The 24,146-nt window shown below is 68.5% G+C and overlaps 1 protein-coding gene across 6 annotated transcripts in view; it reads right to left on the reverse strand.

The window, feature by feature from the left end:
• Positions 1-344: 344 nt before the first annotated feature.
• Positions 345-24,146, reverse strand: part of FLNC (filamin C) — a 41,846-nt gene continuing 18,044 nt past the window's right edge. For 2 of the 6 annotated variants that reach the window (XM_075748382.1, XM_075748721.1), the window contains 27 exons: positions 22,919-23,516; positions 21,530-21,703; positions 20,929-21,091; positions 19,946-20,106; positions 18,879-19,046; positions 18,108-18,231; positions 17,832-17,988; positions 17,029-17,218; positions 16,070-16,093; positions 15,725-15,972; positions 14,719-14,806; positions 14,466-14,606; positions 14,184-14,312; positions 13,897-14,070; positions 13,306-13,467; positions 12,864-13,067; positions 12,116-12,268; positions 11,891-12,013; positions 10,041-10,283; positions 6,343-6,612; positions 5,035-5,172; positions 4,770-4,885; positions 4,205-4,334; positions 3,375-3,551; positions 2,182-2,400; positions 1,307-1,522; positions 345-595 (listed from right to left, as the gene is read on the reverse strand). In XM_075748382.1, coding sequence (XP_075604497.1) covers positions 408-595; positions 1,307-1,522; positions 2,182-2,400; positions 3,375-3,551; positions 4,205-4,334; positions 4,770-4,885; positions 5,035-5,172; positions 6,343-6,612; positions 10,041-10,283; positions 11,891-12,013; positions 12,116-12,268; positions 12,864-13,067; positions 13,306-13,467; positions 13,897-14,070; positions 14,184-14,312; positions 14,466-14,606; positions 14,719-14,806; positions 15,725-15,972; positions 16,070-16,093; positions 17,029-17,218; positions 17,832-17,988; positions 18,108-18,231; positions 18,879-19,046; positions 19,946-20,106; positions 20,929-21,091; positions 21,530-21,703; positions 22,919-23,516 — 4,878 coding nt within the window. In that variant the 3' untranslated portion in view covers positions 345-407. Of the gene's footprint in view, positions 596-1,306; positions 1,523-2,181; positions 2,401-3,374; positions 3,552-4,204; positions 4,335-4,769; positions 4,886-5,034; positions 5,173-6,342; positions 6,613-10,040; positions 10,284-11,890; positions 12,014-12,115; positions 12,269-12,863; positions 13,068-13,305; positions 13,468-13,896; positions 14,071-14,183; positions 14,313-14,465; positions 14,607-14,718; positions 14,807-15,724; positions 15,973-16,069; positions 16,094-17,028; positions 17,219-17,831; positions 17,989-18,107; positions 18,232-18,878; positions 19,047-19,945; positions 20,107-20,928; positions 21,092-21,529; positions 21,704-22,918; positions 23,517-24,146 lie in introns of those variants that run through there. The other 4 variants (XM_075748471.1, XM_075748556.1, XM_075748640.1 and 1 more) reach the window with 4 other exon arrangements.

Here is a 24,146-nt window from a genome sequence, read left to right on the forward strand (position 1 = left end):
CCCCCTGAACCCCATGTCCTGCCCCGGACACCCCCCCCAACCCCCTCCAGGGTCCCTCCGGACCCCCCCAACCCATCTCAGCCCCCCCATCTCAGCCCCCCATCTCACCCCCCCATCTCAGCCCCCCCCATCTCAGCCCCCCCATCTCAGCCCCCCACCCCATCTCACCCCCCCCATCTCAGCCCCCCACCCCATCTCAGCCCCCCCCATCTCAGCCCCCCACCCCATCTCAGCCCCCCCATCTCAGCCCCCCCATCTCACCCCCCCATCTCAGCCCCCCCCATCTCACCCCCCCATCTCAGCCCCCCCCCCCAGCCCCCCCCGACAGCAGTCACAGCCCCCCCGAGTCTCCCAGTGCTTTATTGGTGGGGCCGGGACCCCGAAGGGCCCCCCCGGGTCGGGGGGTGTCAGGGGACGGTGACGCGGTAGGGGCTCCCCGGGACGTTGTCGTCCCCCCAGCGCAGGATGAGGACGTAGTCCCCCTTCTCCTTCACCGTGTAGGTGACGTTGTAGACGCGATTGCCCACGTGCTTGACGTACACCTCCTCGCAGGGGGTCTTGGGGCCGTGCACCCCCACCATCAGCATGTTGGTGCCTGGGGGGGGTCCTCACCCTGACCTCCAGGCCCCAGGACCCCCCCAGTGACCCACCGCACCCCCCCAGGCCCCCCAGGCCCACTCGAGACCCCCCTGACCCCCCCCCAAACCCCCCAGTGACCCATCACACCCTCCCAGGCCGCCCAGGACCACTCAAGACCCCCCCAAACCCCCCAAGCCCCCCAATGACCCCCCACTTCCCCTCCCAGACCCCCCCCAGCACCACTCAAGACCCCCCAGACAGCAGCCCCCACCTTCCCAGTGACCCCCCCCAGACCCCCCCTGTGTGTGTGTCCCCCCCAGACCCCCCTGTGACCCCCCAGGACTACCATGCCCCCCCTGTGACCCCCCCCAGACCCCCCTGTGACCCTGCAGGACCCCCAGGACCCACCTGTGTGTCCCCCCCCAGACCCCCCTGTGACCCCCCAGGACTACCATGCCCCCCCTGTGACCCCCCCAGACCCTCCTGTGACCCCACAGGACCCCCGTGTCCCCCCCCGTGTCCCCCTGTGCCCCCCATGCCCCCCTGTGCCCCCCGTGCCCCCCATGCCCCCCGTGCCCCCCGTGCCCCCCATGCCCCCCCGTGCCCCCCATGCCCCTCATGTCCCCCCGTGCCCCCCGTGCCCCCCCATGCCCCCCGTGTCCCCCCCATGCCCCCCGTGCCCCCCATGCCCCCCATGCCCCCCGTGCCCCCCGTGCCCCCCACGCACCAGCCTTGCTGCAGTCCACGGTGAAGTGGTTCTTCTGGCCCAGGAAGGCGGTTGCCAGCCCCGGCCCCCGCGCCACCACCTTCCCCGCGTCCGAGGAGAACTTGGGGAGCCCCCCGAAGGCGGGGGGGCCCCGCGACGCCGACCCCCCCCGCGTCACCGTCTCCACCAGCACCGTCGAGGTCTCGTGCAGGCTGTGGCCCCCCGACAGACGCGGGCCTGGGGGGCGCGGGGGTGGTGTCAGACACGCTCTGGGGACCCCCCCCCAGGGACCCCCATCACCCCACCCCGGCATGTCACCCTGGGGACCCCCATCCTGTCACCCTGGGGACCCCACCCATTGTGTCTCCCCCCCAGGGACCCCCCTGTCACAGCACCCTGGGGACCCCCCATCACATCACCTTGGGGGGACCCCCCCATCCTGTCACCCTGGGGGTCTTCCTTCATAGCACCCCAGGGACCCCCTGTCACAGCACCCTGGGGACCCCCCCATCACAGCACCCTGGGGACCCCCCCATCTCCCTGGGCACCCCCTGTGACATCACCCTGGGGACCCCCATCCTGTCACCCTGGGGACCGCACCCATGTCCCCCCCCCAGGGACCCCCCTGTCACAGCACCCTGGGGACCCCCCCATCACCCTGGGGACCCCCCTCATGTCACCCTGGGGACCCCCTGTGACATCACCCTGGGGACCCCCCATCCTGGCATCCTGGGCGTCTTCATGCCACCCTGGGACCCCCGACGCGTCCCCGCGGGGCCCCCCCATCCATCCCATCCCCTCCCCCCGGGGACCCCCCGTCCCGTCCCCTCGGGGGTCCCCCGTCACGTCACCCCAGGGCCCCCCCATCATGCCGCTGACCCCCGGGGGTCCCGTACCGGTGACCTTGGCCTTGAAGGGGCTGCCGACGATGTGGTGGGGGCCGCCGTACTTGATGGAGATGAGGTAGTTGCCGGGCGCCATGGGGGTGTAGGTGACGCGGTGGCCCTCGGCGCACTCCACGCAGTCCAGCTTCACCTTGGAGGGGCCGTCGATGGTGACGGCCAGCGCCCCCGCCCCCGCGTTGGCCGTCTTCACCAGGAACTCCGAGCACACGCCTGCGCCGGGGGGGGGTCAGGTGCCGGCACCGCGCCGTGCCACGGCCACCACCCCATGGCCACATCCCCACGGCCACCACCCCATGGATGTGTCTCTATGGCCACATCCCCACGGCCACCACCCCATGGATGTGTCCCCATGGCCACCACCCCATAGACGTGTCCCCATGGCCACATCCCCATGGACGTGTCCCCATGGCCACCACCCCACGGCCACCACCCCATAGATGTGTCCCCATGGCCACATCCCCATGGATGTGTCCCCATGGCCACCACCCCACGGCCACCACCCCACGGCCACCACCCCATGGATGTGTCCCCATGGCCACCACCCCGTGGCCACATCCCCACAGCCACCAACCCACGGCTGCGTCCCCACGGCCACCACCCCATGGACATATCCTCATGGCCACATCTCCATTGCCACCACCCCATGGCCATGTCCCCATGGCCACCACCCCACGGCTGTGTCCCCATGGCCACCAACCCCCAGCTGCGTCCCCATGGCCACTACACCGTGGCCGCGTCCCCACTGTCACCACAACGTGGTCACGTCCCCATTGCCACTACCCCATGGACATGTCTCCATGGCCACCACCCCATGGCCACGTCCCCATGGCCACATCTCCACGGCCACCAGCCTGAGCCACGGCCCCATGGCCACCACCCCACGGACATGTCCTCATGGCCACATCTCCACTGCCACCACCCCATGGCCACGTCCCCATGGCCACTACACCACAGCGACATCCCCATGGCCACCACCCTGGCTGTGTCCCCACTGCCACCTCCCCATGGCCACGTCCCTGTGGCCACCACGCCATGGGCACAGCCACGTCCCCATCACCGCCCTCCCACGCCACGGTCCTGACCGCGGCCATCGCCACCACCCGTAGCTACCTCCGCCCCACGGCCGCGTCCCCACCACCCCTTCCCACGGCCGCGGCGTTGACCGTGTCCCCGAGCGGTGTCACCTGTGAGGCCACCCTCGAGGCCGGGGCCGTAGGCGGTGACGAGCCCGGGGTCCCCGGCCTGGCTCTGCTCGCCCACGCGGATGTTGAAGGGGCTGCCGGGCACGTGGCGCCCGTTGAAGCGCAGGTCGATGGAGTGCACCCCGTTCTCCCGCGGCAGGAACCCGATGGCGTACTTGTCTGGGGGTGGCACCGCGTCACCCACCCGCTCGGCGCCGCGGCACCCTGTCCCCGTGTCCCCATCGCCCCGTGTCCCCAAGTCCCCGTGTCCCCGTGTCCCCACATCTCTGTGTCCCCGTGTCCCCACGCCCCACATCCCCACACTGTCCCCACGCCCTGTGTCCCCGTGTCCCCACGTCCCCACACCCCGTGTCCCCACACCCCATGTCCCTGTGTCCCCACGCCCCACATCCCCATGTCCCCACACGCCTGTGTCTGCACACCCCACATCCCCACATCTCTGTGTCCTCGTGTCCCCGTACCCCATGTCCCCACACCCCACATCCCCACATCCCCGTGTCCCCACATCCCCATGTCCCCACACCCCACATCCCCACGCCCCACATCCCTGTGCCCCCTGTCCCCATGCCCCACATCCCCATGTCCCCACATCCCCGTGTCCCCATGTCCCCATGTCCCCACGCCCCCTGTCCCCACGCCCCACGTCCCCACATCCCCACGCCCCACATCCCCGTGTCCCCACGTCCCCACGCCCCACATCCCTGTGTCCCCACGTCCCCGCGTCCCCACGTCCCCGTGTCCCCACGCCCCACGTCCCCCTGTCCCCACGCCCCACGTCCCCACGCCCCACGTCCCCGTGCCCCGTGTCCCACCGCTGTCCAGCTCGGAGACGTAGCACTCCTCCACGACGCCGGCCGGCGTGTGCACCTTGGCGTCGATGACGCCGCGCGCCCCGTTCAGCTGCACCGCGAAGGATGCCGGCTGGTTCACCGTCACCGTCTCCTGCGGGGACACGGCGCTGGCACCGACCCCCGGGCGGCGGGGGGGGTGGGGGGCGGACACGGGGCACCCAGGGGTGGCACCAGGGGTGGCACGGGGGGGGTCCCGGGGGTGGCACAGGGTGGGATGGGGTCAGCGTGGGGGGTCCCGGGGTGGCACAGGGTGGGTCCCAAGGGTGCCACATGGGCACAAGGTGGCCCAGGGGGGCATGGGGGTCCCAGGGGTGGCACCAGGGGGGGTCCCAGGGGTGGCATGGGGGTCCCAGGGGTGCCACAGGGGCACAAGGTGGCTTAGGGGTGACAGGGGGGGTCCCGGGGGGGGGGGGGGGCGGCTGCGGAGCCCAGGGCTGCAGGGTGACGCTGGGGGTGCCAGCGCTGACACCGGGGGTGCCACGGGGGTGCCACGGGGGTGCCACGGGGGTGTGGGCGTCCCGGGTACCTGGAGGCTGGTGACGGTGAGGCGCCGGGCGTCGTCGGAGTGGGAGGCCACGGGCACCACGAAGGGGCTGTCGGGGATGTGCTCCTCGTTGAACTTGATGGAGACCTCGTAGTCACCTGGGGGGGGGACACGGCGGCCTCGCACGGGGGGTCCCGCCTCGCACGGGGACGCCCTCGCACGGGGGTCTCGCCGCCCCCGGCAGGAGGCTGGGGGGGGGGGGGCATTTCCTCCCCAGGGTGGGGGGGTCGGGGCCCCCCAGACCCACCGGGCTCCTGGACGAGGTAGGAGACGCCGCAGGAGCCGTCCTTGCGGTCCTCGAAGGCGATCTCGGCCTTGCTGGGCCCCTCCACCGCGATGGAGAGGCCCCCGGCCCCCGCCTCCCGCGTCCAGATGCTGAACTCGGCTGGCGGGGGGACGGACAGGGACACCCATGGGTGCCCCCGGCCTCTGCCGGCACCCCATGGCCGGCGCCATCCCCCACCCGCAGTGCCCCAGGGCCCCTGCACCCGCATCCCCCCCACCCGCACCCATACCCCCCAGCACCCATACCCCCCAGTTACAGCACCCATACCCCCCAGTTACAGCACCCATACCCCCCAGCACCCATAAACCACCCAACTACACCCATACTCCCCCACCCCCAGCACCCATACTCCCCATTCTTCCCCTATAGCACCCACACCCCCTATAGCACCCATAACCCCTATAGCACCCACACTCCCTATAGCACCCATAACCCCTATAGCACCCATAACCCCTACAGCACCCACACCCCCTATAGCACCCATAACCCCTATAGCACCCATACCCCCTATAGCGCCCATACTGCCTATAGCGCCCACACCCCCTATAGCACCCATCCATAGCACCCACACCCCCTGTAGCCCCCATCCCCCCATCCCCACACCCATAGCACCCACACCCCCCAGCACCCCCCCCATAACACCCACTCCCAGCACCCACACCCCCTATAGCCCCCATCCTCCCATAGCTCCCTTCCCCCCCATCCCCCCCATCCCCCCATCCCCCCCATAGCCCCCACACCCCCCATAGCCCCCACTCCCAGCACCCATACACCCCATAGCCCCCATCCCCACACCCATAGCCCCCACCCCCCATAGCCTCCACCCCCCCATCCCCCCCATAGCCCCCTTCCCCCCATAGCACCCACCCCCCCATAGCCCCCACTCCCAGCACCCACACCCCCCATAGCCCCCATCCCCACACCCATAGCCCCCACCCCCCATAGCCTCCACCCCTCATCCCCCCCATAGCCCCCAGCCCCCCATCCCCCCCATAGCACCCATACACCCTATAGCCCCCATCCTCCCATAGCTCCCTTCCCCCCCAGCCCCCCATCCCCCCATCCCCCCCCATAGCCCCCATCCCCCCATCCCCCCATCCCCCCCATAGCCCCCACCCCCCATAGCCTCCACCCCTCATCCCCCCCATAGCCCCCAGCCCCCCATCCCCCCCATAGCACCCATACCCCCTATAGCCCCCATCCCCCCCATAGCCCCCCTCCCCCCATAGCCCCCCCTCCCCCCCAGCCCCCCCCATGGCCCCCCCGTACCTGGCACGCCGGCCACGCCGCGCTGGAGGCCGGTGCCCCCCGCCCGCACCTTGTGGGCGCCCCCCTCGCCCAGGGGCCCCACGGTGAACTGGAAGGGGCTGCCCGGCACGTGCTGCCCGCGGTACTTGACGCTGACGGTGTGCGGGCCCATCTCCTGCGGCACGAAGCGCACGCTGTACACCCCCGCGCCCCCCGCCACCACCTCCGCCTCGAACCGCTGCCCCGACGGGCTCAGCACCTGCGCCGACAGCTCCTGGGGGGACGCCTCGCCTGCGCGGGGGACACCGGCACCTCGCACCCCCCCTCGCCTTGGGCACCCGGCACCCCGGCACCCCTCCGACGGGGTGAACCGGGGCGCCCCGACGCCGGGGGACCCCAGGGCACCGGCACCCCAGGGCACCCCAGCACCCCAACACTGGGGGACCCCAACGCCGGGGGACCCCAGGGCACCCCAGGGCACCCCAACACCAGGGGACCCCAGGGCACCGGCACCCCAGGGCACCCCGGCACCCCAACACTGGGGGACCCCAACACCAGGGGACCCCAGGGCACCAGCACCCCAGGGCACCCCAGCACCCCAACACCAGGGCACCCCAACACCAGGGGACCCCAGGGCACCGACACCCAGCACCCCAGTACCAGGGCACCCCAATGCCGGGGGACCCCAGGGCACCGGCACCCCAAGACACCCCAGCACCCCAACACCAGGGCACCCCAATGCCGGGGGGCCCCAGGGCACCCCAGGGCACCCCAACACCAGGGGACCCCAGGGCACCGGCACCCCAGGGCACCCCGGCACCCCAACACTGGGGGACCCCAACACCAGGGGACCCCAGGGCACCAGCACCCCAAGGCACCCCAGAGCACCCCAACACCGGGGGACCCCAACACTGGGGGACCCCAGGGCACCAGCACCCCAGGGCACCCCAACACTGGGGGACCCCAAGGCACCCCAGGGCACCCCAACACCAGGGCACCCCAACACCAGGGGACCCCAGGGCACCGACACCCAGCACCCCAGTACCAGGGCACCCCAATGCCGGGGGACCCCAGGGCACCGACACCCCAGGGCACCCCAGTACCAGGGCACCCCAGGGCACTGGCACCCAGCACCCCAAGACACCCCATCACCCCAGTACCAGGGCACCCCAACACTGGGGGACCCCAGCACCCTGGTACCCCAGGGCACCGGCACCCAGAACCCCAAGACACCCCAGCACCCCAGGGCACCCCAGGGCACCCCAGCACCCCAACACCAGGGCACCCCAATGCCGGGCGACCCCAGGGCACCCCAGGGCACCCCAACACCAGGGGACCCCAGGGCACCGGCACCCCAGGGCACCCCAGCACCCCAACACCAGGGCACCCCAACACTGGGGGACCCCAGGGCACCAGCACCCCAGGGCACCCCAGCACCCCAACACCAGGGCACCCCAACACTGGGGAACCCCAGGGCACCAGCACCCCAGGGCACCCCAGGGCACCCCAACACCAGGGGTCCCCAGGGCACCAGCACCCCAAGACACCCCAGCACCCCAACACCAGGGCACCCCAATGCCGGGGGACCCCAGGGCACCAGCACCCCAGGGCACCCCGGCACCCCAACACTGGGGGACCCCAGCACCCCGGTACCCCAGGGCACCAGCACCCAGCACCCCAAGACACCCCAGCACCCCAGGGCACCCCAGGGCACCCCAGGGCACCCCAGCACCCACCGGGGACCCCCTGCCACCCCGAGACCCGCCAGGGCCTGCGCGTGCCCCCCCGGGAGCGCACACCCTCGTGCGAAGGACACGCCGGCGCTTGCAAGCGCACGCATGCAGCTGCACACGCCTGTGGGTTTGCACGCGTGCACCCTCGTGCGAAGGACACGTGTGCACTCGCAAGCGCCTACGTGAGCGCCCACGCGGGCACACCCGTGAGTTTGCACGCTTACGCTAAGGGCACGCATACACACCGCCAGGAGCGTGCGCACCCGCTCGTGCACACTTCTGCAGCACGTGCCCACGTGCGCACGCTTGTGCCTGCACGCAGACCTGTGAGCACACCTGCCTGCCTGCTGGGGCACCCTCGTGTAAAGGACAGGTGTGTGCTTGCAAGCATGCGCACGCATCCTTGCACACTTATGCTAAGGGCATGCACAACCCTGTGAGTGTGCACCCCTGCTTGCACACGCTTGTGCAAAAGGCCCCACTCTGTGAAGGGCCAGCGTTGCCCCCCCCCCGACCTGAGCACACGTCCCCGTGCGAGGGGCGCACACCCCCTCTCGTGAGCAGCTGGTGCCCAGCCGCCACACGTGTGCAAAGGCAGTCTGGTGTGAGTGTGTCACACCTGGAGCTCCCAGGACACGGGTGCGCGTCCTGGCCTCGTGCGAGGCCTCGTGCAAGGGGCACGCGCAGGCTGGTGTGTGTGGGGGGGCGTTCTGGCCCCTCGTGTGACCACACAGCCCCCGTGCAAGGGCACACGACCCCCGTGCAAGGGCACAGCCTCCTGAGCGAGTGCCAGCCGTGTGCAAGCACACTCTCCTGTGCGCACGACCCGCCGTGTGAGCACGCAGCCCCCGTGCAAGCACACTCTGACGCACCAGTGCACCGAGTCCCCGTGCCAGCACGCTCCCCTGCACACACGCAGTGCCTGTGCAAGCCCAGCCCCCGTGCAAGCTCACTCCCCCGTGCCAGTGCACCAAGCCCTCGTCCAAGCGCGCTCCCCTGCGCGCACAGCCCTCGTGCAAGCACCTTCCCGTGTGCGAGTGCACCCAGCCCTTGTGCAAACACCTTTCCCTGCACGCGCAGCACCTGTGCGAGCACACCCCCATGTGCAAGGGCACCCAGCCCCGGTGCAAACGCCCTCCGTTGCACGCACAACCCCCCCAGGGCAGCCCCCCTCTGTTGCACACCCCCCCTCGCACACTCCCCTCAGTCCAGCCACCCTCATTGCACACCCCCCTTGCACACCCCCTCCCCACGGTGCAGCCCTCCTCTGTTGCACGCCCCCCTCGCACCCCCCCTTGCACACCCCCCTTGGTGGCGCAGCCACCCTTATTTCACACCCCCTCGCACACTCCCTTTGCACACACCCCTTGGTGGTGCAGCCCCCCCCGTTGCATCCCCCCTGTTGCACACCTCCCCTGTTGCACACCTCCCCTGTTGCACACCCCCCCGTTGCACACACTCCTCATTGCACACCTCCCCTGTTGCACACCCCCTGTTGCACACCCCTCCCGTTGCACACACCCCCGTTGCACACACCCCCGTTGCACACCCCCTCGCACACACCCACCCCCCTGTTGCACACCCTCCCCTGTTGCACACCCCCCCGTTACACACCCCCCCTCACACACACACCCCCGTTACACCCCCCCCCTGTTACACCCCCCCTTGCACACCCACCCCCCCGTTGCACACCCCCCCGTTACACACCCACCCCCCGTTACACACCCCCCCTCGCACACCCACCCCCCTGTTACACACCCTCCCGTTACACCCCCCCTCACACCCCCCCCATTACACACCCCCCTCGCACACACACCCCCGTTACACACCCCCCCTGTTACACCCCCCCTTGCACACCCACCCCCCCCGTTACACACCCTCCCGTTACACCCCCCCTCACACCCCCCCGTTACACACCCCCCTCGCACACACCCCCCCGTTACACCCCCCCCCTTGCACACCCCCCCCCCTGGCGTGGCCACCCACCCTCCTGGGCGCGGGCGAGGGGGCCGAAGGAGCCCAGCCCCTCGCGGGCCAGGAAGCCCCCGAAGACGTTGGGGAAGGGGTCCCCGCCGACCTGGGTGGACTCCTCCACCCGCACCTCCCGCGTGGTCTCGCCGCCGCGCGTCTTGCTGATCTCGGTGCGCTCGGTGCGCGTGTAGGTGTGGCTGCTCCGCGTGAAGGTGCGCGTCAGGCGCTCCTGCGCCGACACCATCTGGAACCAGTTCCCTGGCGGGCGCCGGCGGCGGGACCCACGGACGGGGAGAGGGGGGCGGCAGCACGGGGTGGGGCACGGACACGGCGGGGGACGGACGGGTGGACACAGGGGTGGGTGGATGGATGGAGAGGAGGATGGACGTAGGGATGGAGACACGGGTGGGTGGAGACATGGATGGATGGATGGATGGAGAGGAGGATGGATGTAAGGATAAGACACGGGTGGATGGACACATGGATGGATGGATGGATGGATGGAGAGGAGGATGGAGACATGGACGGACACATGGAGAGGAGGATGGACGTAGGGATGGAGACACAGGTGGATGGACACATGGATGGACACAAGGATGGATGGAGATGAGGATGGAGACATGGATGGATGGATGGAGATGAGGATGGATGTAAGGATAAGACATGGGTGGATGGAGACATGGATGGATGGATAGATGGAGATGAGGATGGAGACACAGGTGGATGGAGACATGGATGGACACATGGATGGATGGACACATGGACGGAGAGGAGGATGGATGTAAGGATGAAGACACAGGCGAATGGACACATGGATGGATGGATGGATGGATGGAGAGGAGGATGGACATAGGGATGGAGACACGGGTGGGTGGAGACATGGATGGAGACATGGATGGACACAGGGATGGATGGACGGACACATGGATGGAGAGGAGGATGGATGTAAGGATGAAGACACGGGTGGATGGACACATGGATGGAGACATGGATGGATGGATGGAGATGAGGATGGATGTAAGGATAAGACATGGGTGGATGGAGACATGGATGGACACAAGGATGGATGGATGGATGGATGGAGATGAGGATGGATGTAAGGATGAAGACACGGGTGGATGGACACATGGATGGATGGATGGATGGAGACATGGATGGAGACATGGACGGACACATGGAGAGGAGGATGGAGGTAGGGATGGAGACACGGGTGGGTGGAGACATGGATGGACACAAGGATGGATGGATGGATGGAGACACAGATGGACGGACGGATGGATGGATGGATGGACACAAGGATGGAGACACAGGTGGATGGACACATGGATGGATGGAGACATGGATGGACACAAGGATGGATGGATGGATGGAGACACGGATGGACAGATGGAGACATGGATGGACATAGGGATGAAGACACAGATGAATGGAGACATGGATGGACAGAAGGATGGATGGAGTCAGGGATGGATGGAGACAGGGATGGACACAGGGATGGATGGACGGATGGATGGACAGGGGGGTGGATGTGCAGATGGGTGGACACGCGGATGACCACAGGCACGAGCAGACACGTGCGGACAGAAGAACAGGCGGACGGACGCGTGGACGGAGGCACAGGGGGACGGCGGCACACCCGGGGGACGCACGGACGGACGCGCGGACGCACGGAAGGGCACGGGCAGGCGTGGACGGACACGGGGACGGTCGGGGAGAGAAGGGAGAAGGAGGCGGAAATCAGAGCTGGAGCGGCCGAGACGCGTCCCCGAGCCCCGCAGAGCAGGAGAAGGAGGAGGAGGAGGAGGAAGAGGAGGAGGAGGAGGAGGAGGAAGAGGAGGAGGAGGAGGAGGAAGGCCGTCCCCTACCTGGGATCTTGAGGTTGAGGTCGCAGGTGCTGCCGATGGTGGCGATGGAGGGGGCCTGCCGCCGGCGCGTGATGCTCTCCTTCATGCGCCCCTCACCCGTCACCTTCACCGTGAAGGGGCTCCCTGCGGGTGACGGCCACCTCAGGGACCCGTCCACCCAGAGGCCACCCAAGCGTCGGGGGTCCCCGGTGCCGCCCCGCGTGGCCACATCCCCCCTGTCCCCACCTGGGACGTGTTTGTCGGCAAACTTGATGTTGATGATGTAGTTGCCGGGCTCGGTGGGGCAGTAGGTGACCTTGCAGGTGCCGTCCTCCACGTCCTCGCAGTTGATGTCCACCTTGCTGGGACCCTCGATGGACAGGCCCAGCCCGCCGTAGCCTGGGCAGCCGCGGGGACACGCTCGGAGATGTCCCACTGCTGCTGTCCCCACCCTGGCCACGGTGTGACCGTGGCCACCGCCCACCCCATCCAGGCCACGGCCACGCCATAGCCATGGTCACCATAGCATCAGCCTCTTGGCTGGGGCCATAACCGTGGCCACCACACCAGTCCAGCCACCACCATGGCCACCACCCCTCCTATGCTGGCCACAGCCATGGCACGGCCTTGGCCATCACCTCATCCGGGCCTTCGCCATGCCGCCGTCATGGCCACCACCCAACCCCAGCCACAGCGACCATCCCACCTCGGCCGTAGGCATGGCCACCACCGTACCCCAGCCACGACCACGGCCACCATCCCATCCTCCAATGGCCATGGTCACCATCTCATCTCATCCCAGCCACGACCACGGCCACCATCCCATCCTGGCCATGGCCCACCACGGCCATAACCATGGACACCACCCCCCCTGTGCTGGCCACAGCCATGACATGGCCTTGGCCACCGTCCCACCCTGGTCACCTCCCCATGCCAGCCATGACCACCCCACAGCCCCGTCCCCACCCGTGGCCCCAGGGAAACGCGGTCTCACCGGCGCTGCGTGTGTCCACGATGAACTCGGACACCTCGAAGGTGTGACCTTCCACCAGCCCCTTGCCCCACACCTTCACCCGGCTGGCGTCCCCGATCTCCGACTGCCCCACCAGGATCTTGAAGGGGCTGTTGGTGACGTGCTGCCCGCTCTTCTTCACGCTCACCACGTGCTCGCCCACCTCCTTGGGCGTGAAGGAGATGCCTGCGGGGGGGGGACACGCCACCGTCAGCCACCTCCACCAGCCCCTGGCCACCAACAACGTGCCCTGGTCGTGGCCACCGCTCGTCCCTGTGACCCCACAGCCCTGTTGTCCCCCGTCCCCCGTCCCCAAGTCCCACGTCCCCCTCTCTGTGTGCCCACCACCCCACAACGTCCCAGTTCTCCTGTTGCCCACATCCTCCTGGCCCCACGTCTGCACGTCCCCGTGTCCCCCACGCACCGATGTGGCGGTTGGGCAACCGCTTGAGCAGGCAGGGCTCCTCGTTGCCCGACGGCGCCCGGATGCTGGCCGTCAGCAGGCTCAGGTCCGTCTCCGTGATCTTCAGCGAGACGTCCGTCGAGGTGCCCACGTTGAGTTGGGACGTCCGCATGGAGTCGTCCCCTACGGAGACGCCATCAGCGGGGCCGAGGGGCCGGCAGCCCGAGGTGGGTGGGGGTAAGGATGGGGTCTCCAGGGCTGGAGATGGATTGGGGTCTCCACGGTTGTGTGGACGGGGTCCCCAGGGTCAGGGGTGGAGGGGGTTCCCGTAGACGTGTGGATAGGGTCCTCGAGGTCATGCGATAGGGTCCCCACGAGGTCCCCGTGGCCATCTGATGGTGCCCCCGAGGCCCCCCAAGGTCCCCGTGGCCATGTGATGGGGTCCCGGTGACCGGGGACGGACACCATGGCTGCGTGATGGTGGCCATGCAGGTGTCCCCATGACCATGCAGGTGTCCCCATGGTCATAACCGTGCAGGGAGTCCCCACGGCCATACGGGGCTCCCGAGGACGGCGGTGGGACCCCCCAAGACCACAGGAGCCCCATCTCACCGGTGATCTTGGCGGTGAAGGGGCTGCCCGGGATGTGCTTGTCATCGAAGCGGACGATGATGTTGTAGTCCCCGGGGGCGGTGGGCAGGTAGGACACGGTGCAGGTCCCGTCCTTGTTGTCCTGGCAGGTGATCTCCGCCTTGGAGGGACCCTCCACCGCCAACGAGAGCCCGCCTGGGGGGCACGGGGTGGGCGTCAGGAGGCACTGGGGGGTCTCCAACCCCTCCCGGTGGCATTTGAGGGGGGGTCTCCAGACCCCCTGGTGCCCCCCCGTGGCCACCGCTCACCCTCTCCGGCGTCCTTGGTGACGATGGTGAAGGTGCAGGGCTTGTTGACCATGCCGTGGCTCAGGCCCGGCCCGTAGGCGCTCACGTGCCGGGGGTTGATGGCGTCCACGTAGAACTGGAGGGGACTCCCTGGGGACGCGGGGGACGACGGTCGGGGACGCCACGGGGACACCCCGCACCACGGTGGGCTGCTCAACCCATGGGTGCCCAACCAGGGCGAGGTGGCATCGGCCTTGCTCAACCGCCTCCCAGTGCCTCCCAGTAGCCCCCAGTAGGTCTCACCAGGGATGTGGTTGCCATCGTAGCGGATGTCCATCTCGTGCAGCCCCTTCTCGGTGGGGGCGTAGCGCACCGTCACCGTCCCGTCCTTGTTGTCGGTGATGTTGGGTCGCGCCGTCTTCCCCGAGGGCATCCACACCTCCCCTGGGGCCACCGCGTCAGCCGGGCACCGGGCGGGGGGGCTGGCCCGCGCCCCACTGCGCCCCACAGCGTGGTCCGTGCCCCCCCCCCCGCCCCAAGACTCCCCCTCCCATACCTGTGATCTCGCCCTTCTGCACGGTGAAGGGGATGACGAGGTTGAAGGGCCGGAGGTTCTCAGCGGTGGCCGGGGGCTCCTCTGTGGCCTGACGCCGTGGGGCAGAGAGGAGGCGTAAGAACCGCGGCACCCGTCATGGTCTCCAAACCCCACGGTGCCCACCACGGCCCCAAATCTGCCCCACGGCACCCGTTGTCGTCTCCCTACTCCACAGTGTCCAACATGGTCTCCCAACCTCACGGTGTCCACCAGGGACCAAACTCTCTGCTGTGTGGTGCCCACCATGATACTCCATCTCCGTGGTGCCCACCATGATCTTCCAACTCCACGGTGCCCACCGTGGCCCCACCTCTCTGCCCCTTGGTGCCCATCACGGTCTCTCAACTCCACGGTGACCACCACAGTCTCCCCACCCCATGGTGCCCACCATGGCCCCAGTTCTCTGCCCCATGGTGCCCAACACAGCCGCCCAACTCCATAGAGACCACCAAAGTCCCAACTCTCTGCCCCTTGATGTCCATCATGGTCTCCAAACTCCATGGTGCCCAGCACGGTCTCCCAAGCCCGTGTCGTTCCCCCCGGCCCCAACTCTCTTCCATATGGTGCCCACCATGAGCTTCCAACCCCACAGTGCCCACCATGGCCCCAACTCTTTGCCCCATGGTGCTGATCGTGGTCTCCCAACCCCATGATGTCCACCACGGCCTGAACTCTCTGCCCTATGGTGCCCACCATGATCTTCCAACCCCACGGTGCCCACCACGGCCCCACTCCTCTGCCCCATGGTGCCCATCATGGTCTCCAAACTCCATGGTGCCCAACATGGTCTCCCGACTCTCTGCCCCATGGTGCCCATCAAGATCTCTCAACTCCACGGTGACCACCACAGTCTCCCAAGCCCGTGGTGCCCCCCATGGCACCCCTCATCACCCTGCAGCCCCTCCTCCGCGGTGTCCACCACAACCTCCGTCCCACCCCCAACCAGAGACCCCCTACCAAGACCCACCAGGACGTGGAAGGGGCTGTTGGGGATGTGCTCGCCCCCGAAGCGGATGGTGATGACGTATTTCCCGGGCTCGGGGGCGGTGTAGTAGATGTCGAAGGTGCCGTCGTGGTTCTCCACCACGTCCACGTCCAGCTCGGCGCCGTCGGGGGTGGACACCTTGCAGGTCACCTTCCCCTTGCCCGCCGCCTTGGCGTCCACCGTGATCACCGTCTCCTCCCCGATCTGGATGGTGGGACCCAGACAGGCACCTACGGGAGGGTTGAGGGGGGGGGGGGGGGTGTCATGGTCGTGGTGACCCCCCCGCCAGCCCCCCAAGTCCCCCCCTGGCCCCCCGGCGCCACTTACCCAGTCCGTGGCCCCCAATGGATACTGCAAAGAGAGACCAGGGAAAAGCACGTGAGAAGGGGGCAGGGGGCAGGGCTGGGGGGCCGGGGGGGCTCCGGGGGGCTCCGTGGGGGGCCGGGGGGCCGGCGCGTCCTGCTCTGCTCTGGGGGCACCCGCTCACCCCCACTGCGCCGTGGGGCAGGGTTAGGGGGGGCGGTGGGGTGGGGGGGCAGCGGTTGTGGGGCAGCAGTGGGGTGGGGGCAGCCGTGGGGTGGCACGGGGCAAGGAAGGGGTGGGGTGGGATGCCGTGGGGCAGCGCAGGGATGCCGTGGGGCAGTGTGGGACAGGATGGGGAAGCCGTGGGGCAGAGTGGGGCAGCGTAGGGATGCCGTGGGGCAGCACGGGGAATGCATGAGGCAGCATAGGGAATGTGTGGGGCAGCGTGGGGCAGTGTGGGGCAGCACAGGGAATCCGTGGGGCAGCATGAGATGCCATGGAGCAGCATCGGGAATCCGTCGGGCAGCGTGGGGATGCTGTGGGGCAGCATAGGGAATCCGTGGGGCAGGGTGGGGATGCTGTGGGGCAGCGTGGGGATGCTGTGGGGCAGCATAGGGAATCCATGGGGCAGCGTGGGGATGCCGTGGGGCAGTGTAGGGAATCCGTGGGGCAGCGTAGGGATGCCGTGGGGCAGCATAGGGAATCCGTGGGGCAGTGTGGGGATGCTGTGGGGCAGCGTGGGGATGCTGTGGGGCAGCATAGGGAATCCGTGGGGCAGCGTGGGGATGCTGTGGGGCAGTGTAGGGAATCTGTGGGGCAGCATAGGGATGCCGTGGGGCAGCGTGAGGATGCCGTGGGGCGGAAGGAGGCAGCACGGGGATGCCACGGGGCAGCAGGGAGACGCCGTGGGGCAGAAGGGAGACGCCGTGGGGCGGCGGCGGGGTGCCGTGGGGCAGCGAGGGATGGCGTGGGGCAGGGCCCACCTGTGACGAGGCACTTGCTGGCGTCGCCGGCGGGCACGGCGTGGATGCGGAAGGGGGAGCAGGGGATCTCGTCCCCCCCGTACTTGATGGTGATGGTGTAGCGCCCCGGCAGGTCGGGGACGTAGGAGACCGTGTAGGTGCCGTCCCCGTTGTCCCGGATCGCCGCCTTCTTGGGCTGCCCCTCGGGGTCCTGCGGCACCAACCCGGCTCAGCACCCGTTCCGTGGGGCGCCCTGTGGGGCTCAGCACCCCAGGGGGTGGCTGCCAGCGTGGCACCCATGCACCGTGTGGGGCTCGGCACCCCATTGAATGGGAGCGAGAGCAACGTGTGGGGTTCAGCACGCCAAGGCGCAGGTGTCAGGGCACCGTGTGGGTCTCAGCACCCCATGACTTGGGTGCCAAGGCAGCACCCATGCACCATGTGGGGCTTGGAACCCCACTAAAAGGGAGTGAGAGCAACATGTGGGTCTCAGCACCCCACGGCATGAGTGCCAGGGCATCATGTGGGTCTCAGCACCCCACGGCATTGGTGCTATAGCACCATATGGGTCTCAGCACCCCACAGCATGGGTGCCAGGGCACCATATGGGTCTCAGCACCCCACGACCTGGGTGCCAGAGCACCCTACAGACACCCCAAGCACCCCATCACCCCACGCCACGGTTACAAGAGCATCCCGTGGGGCTCAGCACCCCACCCCAAGCGTGCCAACACCGCACCCCATCACCTCCCAGGGAGGTCGGTCACCAATCCCCCGCCCCCGTCCCTCCCAAGGTGTGGACCCCAGCACCCATGGGTGCTCACCAGGATCTGGACGGTGAGCAGCCCCTCGCCGGCGTCGCGGGCGTCGATGGTGAACTCGACAGGCAGGCTGGCGGGGATGCCGCTGGTGCTCAGCCCCGGCCCGCTGGCGCGCACCTTGCTGGCGTCGTGGGCGGGCAGCACCTTGATCTTGAAGGGGCTGCGGGTGGGCAGGGGGTCAGCGGGGCGCCGGGACCACCCCCCCCCCCCCCCTTCCCCGGCCGTGTGTGGGGCGCGTGTGTCCCCCCCCGGCCATGACCCGAGGGGGGTGGTCCTCACCTGCGCGGCACCTCCTGGTCGGCGTACTTGACGGCCACGGTGTAGGGTCCGTCGGTGGCCGGGGTGTAGTTGACCTTGTGGGTGCCGTCACCGTTGTCGCGCACCTCCACCGGCTCCGCCAGACCTGCGGGCAGCGGCCGTCAGTGGGGCAGGGTCACCCGTGGGGCAGGGAGACCCGTGGGGCAGGGAGACCCGTGGGGCAGAGCGTCACGTGGGGCAGGACACCCCCCCCGGGCAGGGCACCCATGGGGTAGGGCGCCCTATGGAGTTGGACACCCTATGGGTAGGGCACTCCGTGGGGCAGGACACCCTATGGAGGAGGACACCCCATGGGGCAGGACACCCACAGCGTAAGGCACTCCGTGGAGTAGGACACCCATGGACAGGACACCCTATGGAGTAGGGCACCCATGGGGTAGGGCACCCTGTGGACCTGGACACCCTATGGGTAGGGCACTCCATGGGGCAGGGCACCCATGGGACAGGACACCCCATGGAGGAGGACACCCCATGGGACAGGACACTCCATAGGTCAGGACACCCCATGGGGTAGGACACCCTACAGAGCAGGGCACCCACAGGGTAGGGCACCCCATGGAGCAGGACACCCATGGAGGAGGACACCCCATGGAGCAGGACACCCCATGGAGTAGGACACCCCATGGAGGAGGACATGCCATGGGACAGGGCACCCCACAGGTCAGGGCACCCATGGGACAGGTGCCCCCCTCCATCCACGCACCCCCTTCCCCACCACGTGTCCCCACGTACCGGAGGGTCCCAGCAGCGTCACCTCGAGGGGCGCCAGCCCCGCCGTGCTGCAGTCCACGGTGAAGGTCTGGGGCACCCGGGCCCTGACGCTGGGGCCCAGCCCCGGCCCCGAACACTTCACCTTGCTGGGGTCCACCACGTCCTTCACCGGCACCCGGAAGGGGCTCCCTGTGGCAGCGGGCAGGGGTCAGCGTGGGCACGGGGTCAGCGTGGGCACGGGGTCAACGTGGGCATGGGGTCAGCGTGGGCACGGGGTCAACGTGGGCGTGGGGTCAACGCGGGCGTGGGGTCAACGCGGGCATGGGGTCAGCGTGGGCACGGGGTCAATGTGGGCATGGGGTCAGCGTGGGCATGGGGTCAGCGTGGGCACGGGGTCAGCGTGGGCACAGGGTCAACGTGGGCACGGGGTCAACGTGGGCACGGGGTCAGCGTGGGCACGGGGTCAGCGTGGGCACGGGGTCAACGTGGGCACGGGGTCAGCGTGGGCACGGGGTCAGCGTGGGCATGGGGTCAAGACGGGCATGGGGTCAAAACGGGCATGGCGTCAACATGGGGTCAACACGTCCATGGGGTCAATGAGGACATGGGGACAGCGTGGCTGTGGGGTCAATGTGTCCATGGGGTCAACATGGGCATGGGCACAGCACGGGGACAGCACGGCCGTGGGGACAATATGGCCTTGAGGTCAATGTGGGCAGGAGCACGGCATGGGGACAGCACGGGGTCAACACGGGCATGGGGTCAAGGTGGGCACGGGGTCAACATGTCCATGGAGTCAACGTGGGCATGGGCACAACGTGTCCATGGGGTCAACGTGGGCATGGGGACACCAAAGCCATGGCCATGGCGACAGCACAGGGTCAGCATGGCCACGGGGCAGCCCATGGGCGGGGGTGGCCATGGCCTTGGGGCCAGCCCAGCCACGGGGTCACCATGGGGTTGGAGGTGGGGTCAAGACAAGCACACCCACCCTGCCAGCACCCAGGAACCCACCTCTGACCCACGGCCAGCCTGGGAGGTACCGCAGCCCCCCAGCTCCCCCTGGGCCCCCCAGCCCCACCACGTACCAGGGATGGGGTGGCCACCAAAGGTGATGTTGACGTCGTAGTCCCCGGGCGTGAAGGGGATGTACTCCACCGTGCAGCTCCCGTCCTTGTTGTCCTTGCAGGACATCTTGGCCTCAGAGGGACCCTCGATGGCCAGGCCCAGCCCGCCGGTGCCCGCGCCCCTGGGGACAGGACACCGCTTAGGGACGCTGCCAGGGGTGGTCTGGCTCTTCGGTGGGGGTGACACGTCCACGGTGGGTGCCGAGGGGGGGGGCCACATCCATGGTAGGGTGATGGGAGGTGTCACCTCGACGGCAGGAGGAGGGAGGTGCCACCTCCGCGGTAAGCAGATGGAGGTGTCCCCTCCGTGGTAGGGAGATGGAGGTGCCACTTCCACGACAAGGGGGTGGAGACGCCACGTTGGTGGCAGTGGCCTGGAGGTGCCACCTCCACAAGGGGATGGAGATGGTGGCAGGGGCTGGACGTGCCACGCTGGGGTGGTAGCGGCACATCTATCGCAGGAGGACGTTAGTACCACGATGGCAGCAGATGGCTGGAGGTGCCTCCTCCACGGCACTGGGACGGAGGTGCCGTGTTGGTGACAGCAGGACGGAGGTGGCACCTCCACGGCAGGAGGCGGAGATGCCACGTCGGTGGCAAGAGATGGAGGTGCTACATCCGTGGCAGGGGGACAAAGATGGCACTTTGGCAGCAAGGGGACGGAGGTGCCACATCCAATGGAAGAGGATGGAGGTGGCACCTCCGTGGGAGGGGACGAAGGTGGCAGGTGGTGGCATGGGACGGTGGTGGCACCTCCATGGCACGGGGTGGAGATGTTGGGGTGGTGGCATGGGACGGTGTTGGCACATCTAATGGAAGACGACGGAGGTGGCACCTCCATGGCACGGGGTGGAGATATTGGGGTGGTGGCACGGGATGGAGGTGGCACCTCCATGGGAGGGGATGGAGATGCCGGGGCGATGGCTGGGGGTCCCGGTGCCCACCTGGTCTCCACGGTGAAGCGGTTGGCCTTGCCAACGATGCCGCCCTCCAGGCCGGGCCCGTGCGCCCGCACACGGCCGGGGTCGCAGCCCTCCGCCACCCCCACGCGGAAGGGGCTCTTGGGGACCGCCACCTCGTCGTAGGTCACCTCCACCCGGTGCAGGCCTGGGGGTGCGGGGACACGCCGTCAGCCCTCCCGCCATGGGGGGCTCGGGGGGGGGGGAGGTTGGGGGTCCCTGGTTGGGGTTTGGGCTCAGGGGGTTTGGTGGTCCCTGGTTGGGGTTTGAGGGGATCTCAAGGGGTTTGGGGAGGTCTCAGGGGATTTTGGGGTCCCTGGTTGAGATTTTGGGGGGGTCTCAGGGGGTTTGGTGGTCACTGGTTGGGGTTTGGGGGGATCTTGGGGGATTTGGTGGTCCCTGGTTGGGTTTTGGGGGGTCTCGGGGGTTTTGGGGTCCCTGGCCAGGGGGATGCGGGGTCCCTGATGATGGATGTCTGGGGGGGGGAGGGACGTCTCTGGCCAGGGGACATCGGGGGGTGTCTGGGGGGGTGGGGGTATCTCTGGGAGGTGGTTTGGGGTCCCAGGGAGGTTTTGGGGTCCCTCACCGTCCTCGTAGGGGGTGTAGTCCACGCGGTAGGTGCCGTCGCCGTGGTCGGTGACGTAGGTGTCGGTGGTGGCACCCGAGGGGTTCAGCACCCGGGCCTTGACGTGGGGCCCCCCCGTCTTGGTGAGCGACCGGGCGTCCACGGTGAAGTCGGTGCCCACCTCACGCAGCACCCCTGCGGCACGGCGCGGCGCATCAGCACCCCCCCCGGCGGCACCCACCACCCCCTGAGGGTCCCACCGTGGGGGGTCCTGCCCGGTGACGCGGGGGGCCGTGGGGAGGAGGTGCCAGTGCCCGTGAGGGTGCCCAGGAGACCTCCCCAAGAGAGGGGGTGGCCATGGGGTGCCCACGGGGAGGAGGTGCCCAAGGGAATGTCCATGGAGATGCCCACAGGAAGGAGATGCCCGTGGGGATGGGCTGCCCACGGCGGTGCCCGAGGGGAGGAGATACCCACAGGGGTGACCCATGGAGATGTCCATGGCAACGCGCAAGGGGAGGAGATGTCCATGGGGATGCGCACAGGGGTGAGATGCCCAAGGGGAGGAGATGCCCACAGCGATCACCCATGGAGATGCCCAAGGAGATGCCCATGGGGATCACCCATGCAGATGACCCATGGAGGTGACCCATGGAGACACCCAAGGGGAGGAGATACCCACAGGGATGACCCACAGAGATGCCCAAGGAGAGGAGATGCCCACAGGGAGGAGCTGCCCATGGAGATGCCCACAGGGAGGAGATGCCCAAGGAGATGCCTACAGGGATGACCCATGGAGGTGCCCACAGGGATGACCCATGGAGATGCCCAAGGAGAGGAGATGCCCACAGGGAGGAGCTGCCCATGGAGATGCCCACAGGGGTGACCCATGGAGATGTCCATGGCAATGCGCAAGGGGAGGAGATGTCCATGGGGACGACGCATGGAGATGCGCACGGGGATCACCCATGCAGATGACCCATGGAGATGCCCAAGGAGATGCCCGAGGGGAGGAGATACCCACAGGGATGACCCATGGAGATGTCCATGGCAATGCACAAGGGGAGGAGATGTCCATGGGGATGACCCATGGAGATGCCCAAGGAGAGCAGATGCCCACAGGGAGGAGATGCCCAAGGAGATGCCTACAGGGATGACCCATGGAGGTGCCCACAGGGATGACCCATGGAGATGCCCAAGGAGAGGAGATGCCCAAGGAGAGGAGATGCCCATGGAGATGCCCACAGGGATGACCCATGGAGATGCCCAAGGAGAGGAGATGCCCAAGGAGAGGAGATGCCCACAGGGAGCAGATGCCCACAGGGAGGAGATGCCCATGGAGATGCCCACAGGGATGACCCATGGAGCTGCCCATGGAGGTGCCCACGGGGAGGAGCCGCCCCTCGCCCTCACCTCGCGGCTCCACGCCTTTGCCGTAGACCTTGACGCCGCTGGTGTCGACGGCCGGGTCGACGGTGACGCGGACGGGGAACTTGGGGACGGGGTGCCCGCCGTACTTGATGGTGATGGTGTAGGCGCCGGGGCAGGCGGGGGTGTAGGTGATGGCGTAGGTGCCGTCCCGGTTGTTCTGGATCAACACCTCGGCCTTCACCCCCGCCTCCGAGATGATCTCGATGGTCAACTCGGCGTCTCCGGCTTTGGAACAATCCACCACGAAAGCGGCGGCTTCCCCGGCTCTGCCGCGCTCCAGCCCGGGGCCGCTGGCCGTCACCATGCCGGCGTCGAAGACGGGGACGACGCGCGCCTTGAAGGGGCTGCCGGGCACGTGGCGCTCGGCGAAGAGGATGTTGATGTTGTAGTCGCCGGGCTCGGTGGGCAGGTAGGAGACGGAGCAGGAGCCGTCGCCGTTGTCCTGGCACTCGATCTTGGCCTCGCACGGCCCCTCCACCGTCAGCCCCAGCCCCCCGGTGCCGGCGCCCTTGGTGTCGATGGTGAACGGCGCCGGCACGCCCACCCGGCCGCCCTGCAGCCCCGGCCCGAAGGCGCACACCTGCGGGGGGAGGGAGGGGCTGGGGCACGCGCGCGTGCAAAAAAAGGGGGGTGGGGGGGGAGGCGGGGGGTGATGGCGGGGAGCGTGCGAGGGATGGGCGTGATGGTGGGGAGTGTGCGAGGCGGGGGGGTGATCATGGTGAGTGTGCGAGGGATGGGCGTGATGGCGGGGAGCGTGCGAGGCGGGGGTGATGGCAGTGAGTGTGCAAGGCAGGGGTGATGGCAGGGAGTGTGCAAGGGATGGGCGTGATGGCGGGGAGCGTGCGAGGCAGGGGTGATCATGGTGACTGTGCAAGGTGGGGGTGATGGCGGGGAGTGTGCAAGGGATGGGTGTGATGGCGGGGAGTGTGCAAGGCGGGGGTGATGGCGGGGAGAGTGCGAGGCAGGGGGGTGATCATGGTGAGTGTGAGGTGGGGGTGATAGTGGGGAGTGTGCAAGGCGGGCGTGATGGCGGGGAGTGTGTGAGGCGGGGGTGATGGTGGGGAGTGTGCAAGGCAGGGGTGATGGTGGGGAGCGTGCGAGGGATGGGCGTGATGGCAGGGAGTGTGTGAGGCAGGGGTGATGGTGGGGAGTGTGCAAAGTGTGCGTATGATGGTGGGGAGTGTGCAAGCTGGGGGTGATCATGGTGACT

This window comes from Balearica regulorum, chromosome 1 (genome assembly GCF_011004875.1).
Source record: "Balearica regulorum gibbericeps isolate bBalReg1 chromosome 1, bBalReg1.pri, whole genome shotgun sequence".
Classification (NCBI taxonomy): domain Eukaryota; kingdom Metazoa; phylum Chordata; class Aves; order Gruiformes; family Gruidae; genus Balearica; species Balearica regulorum.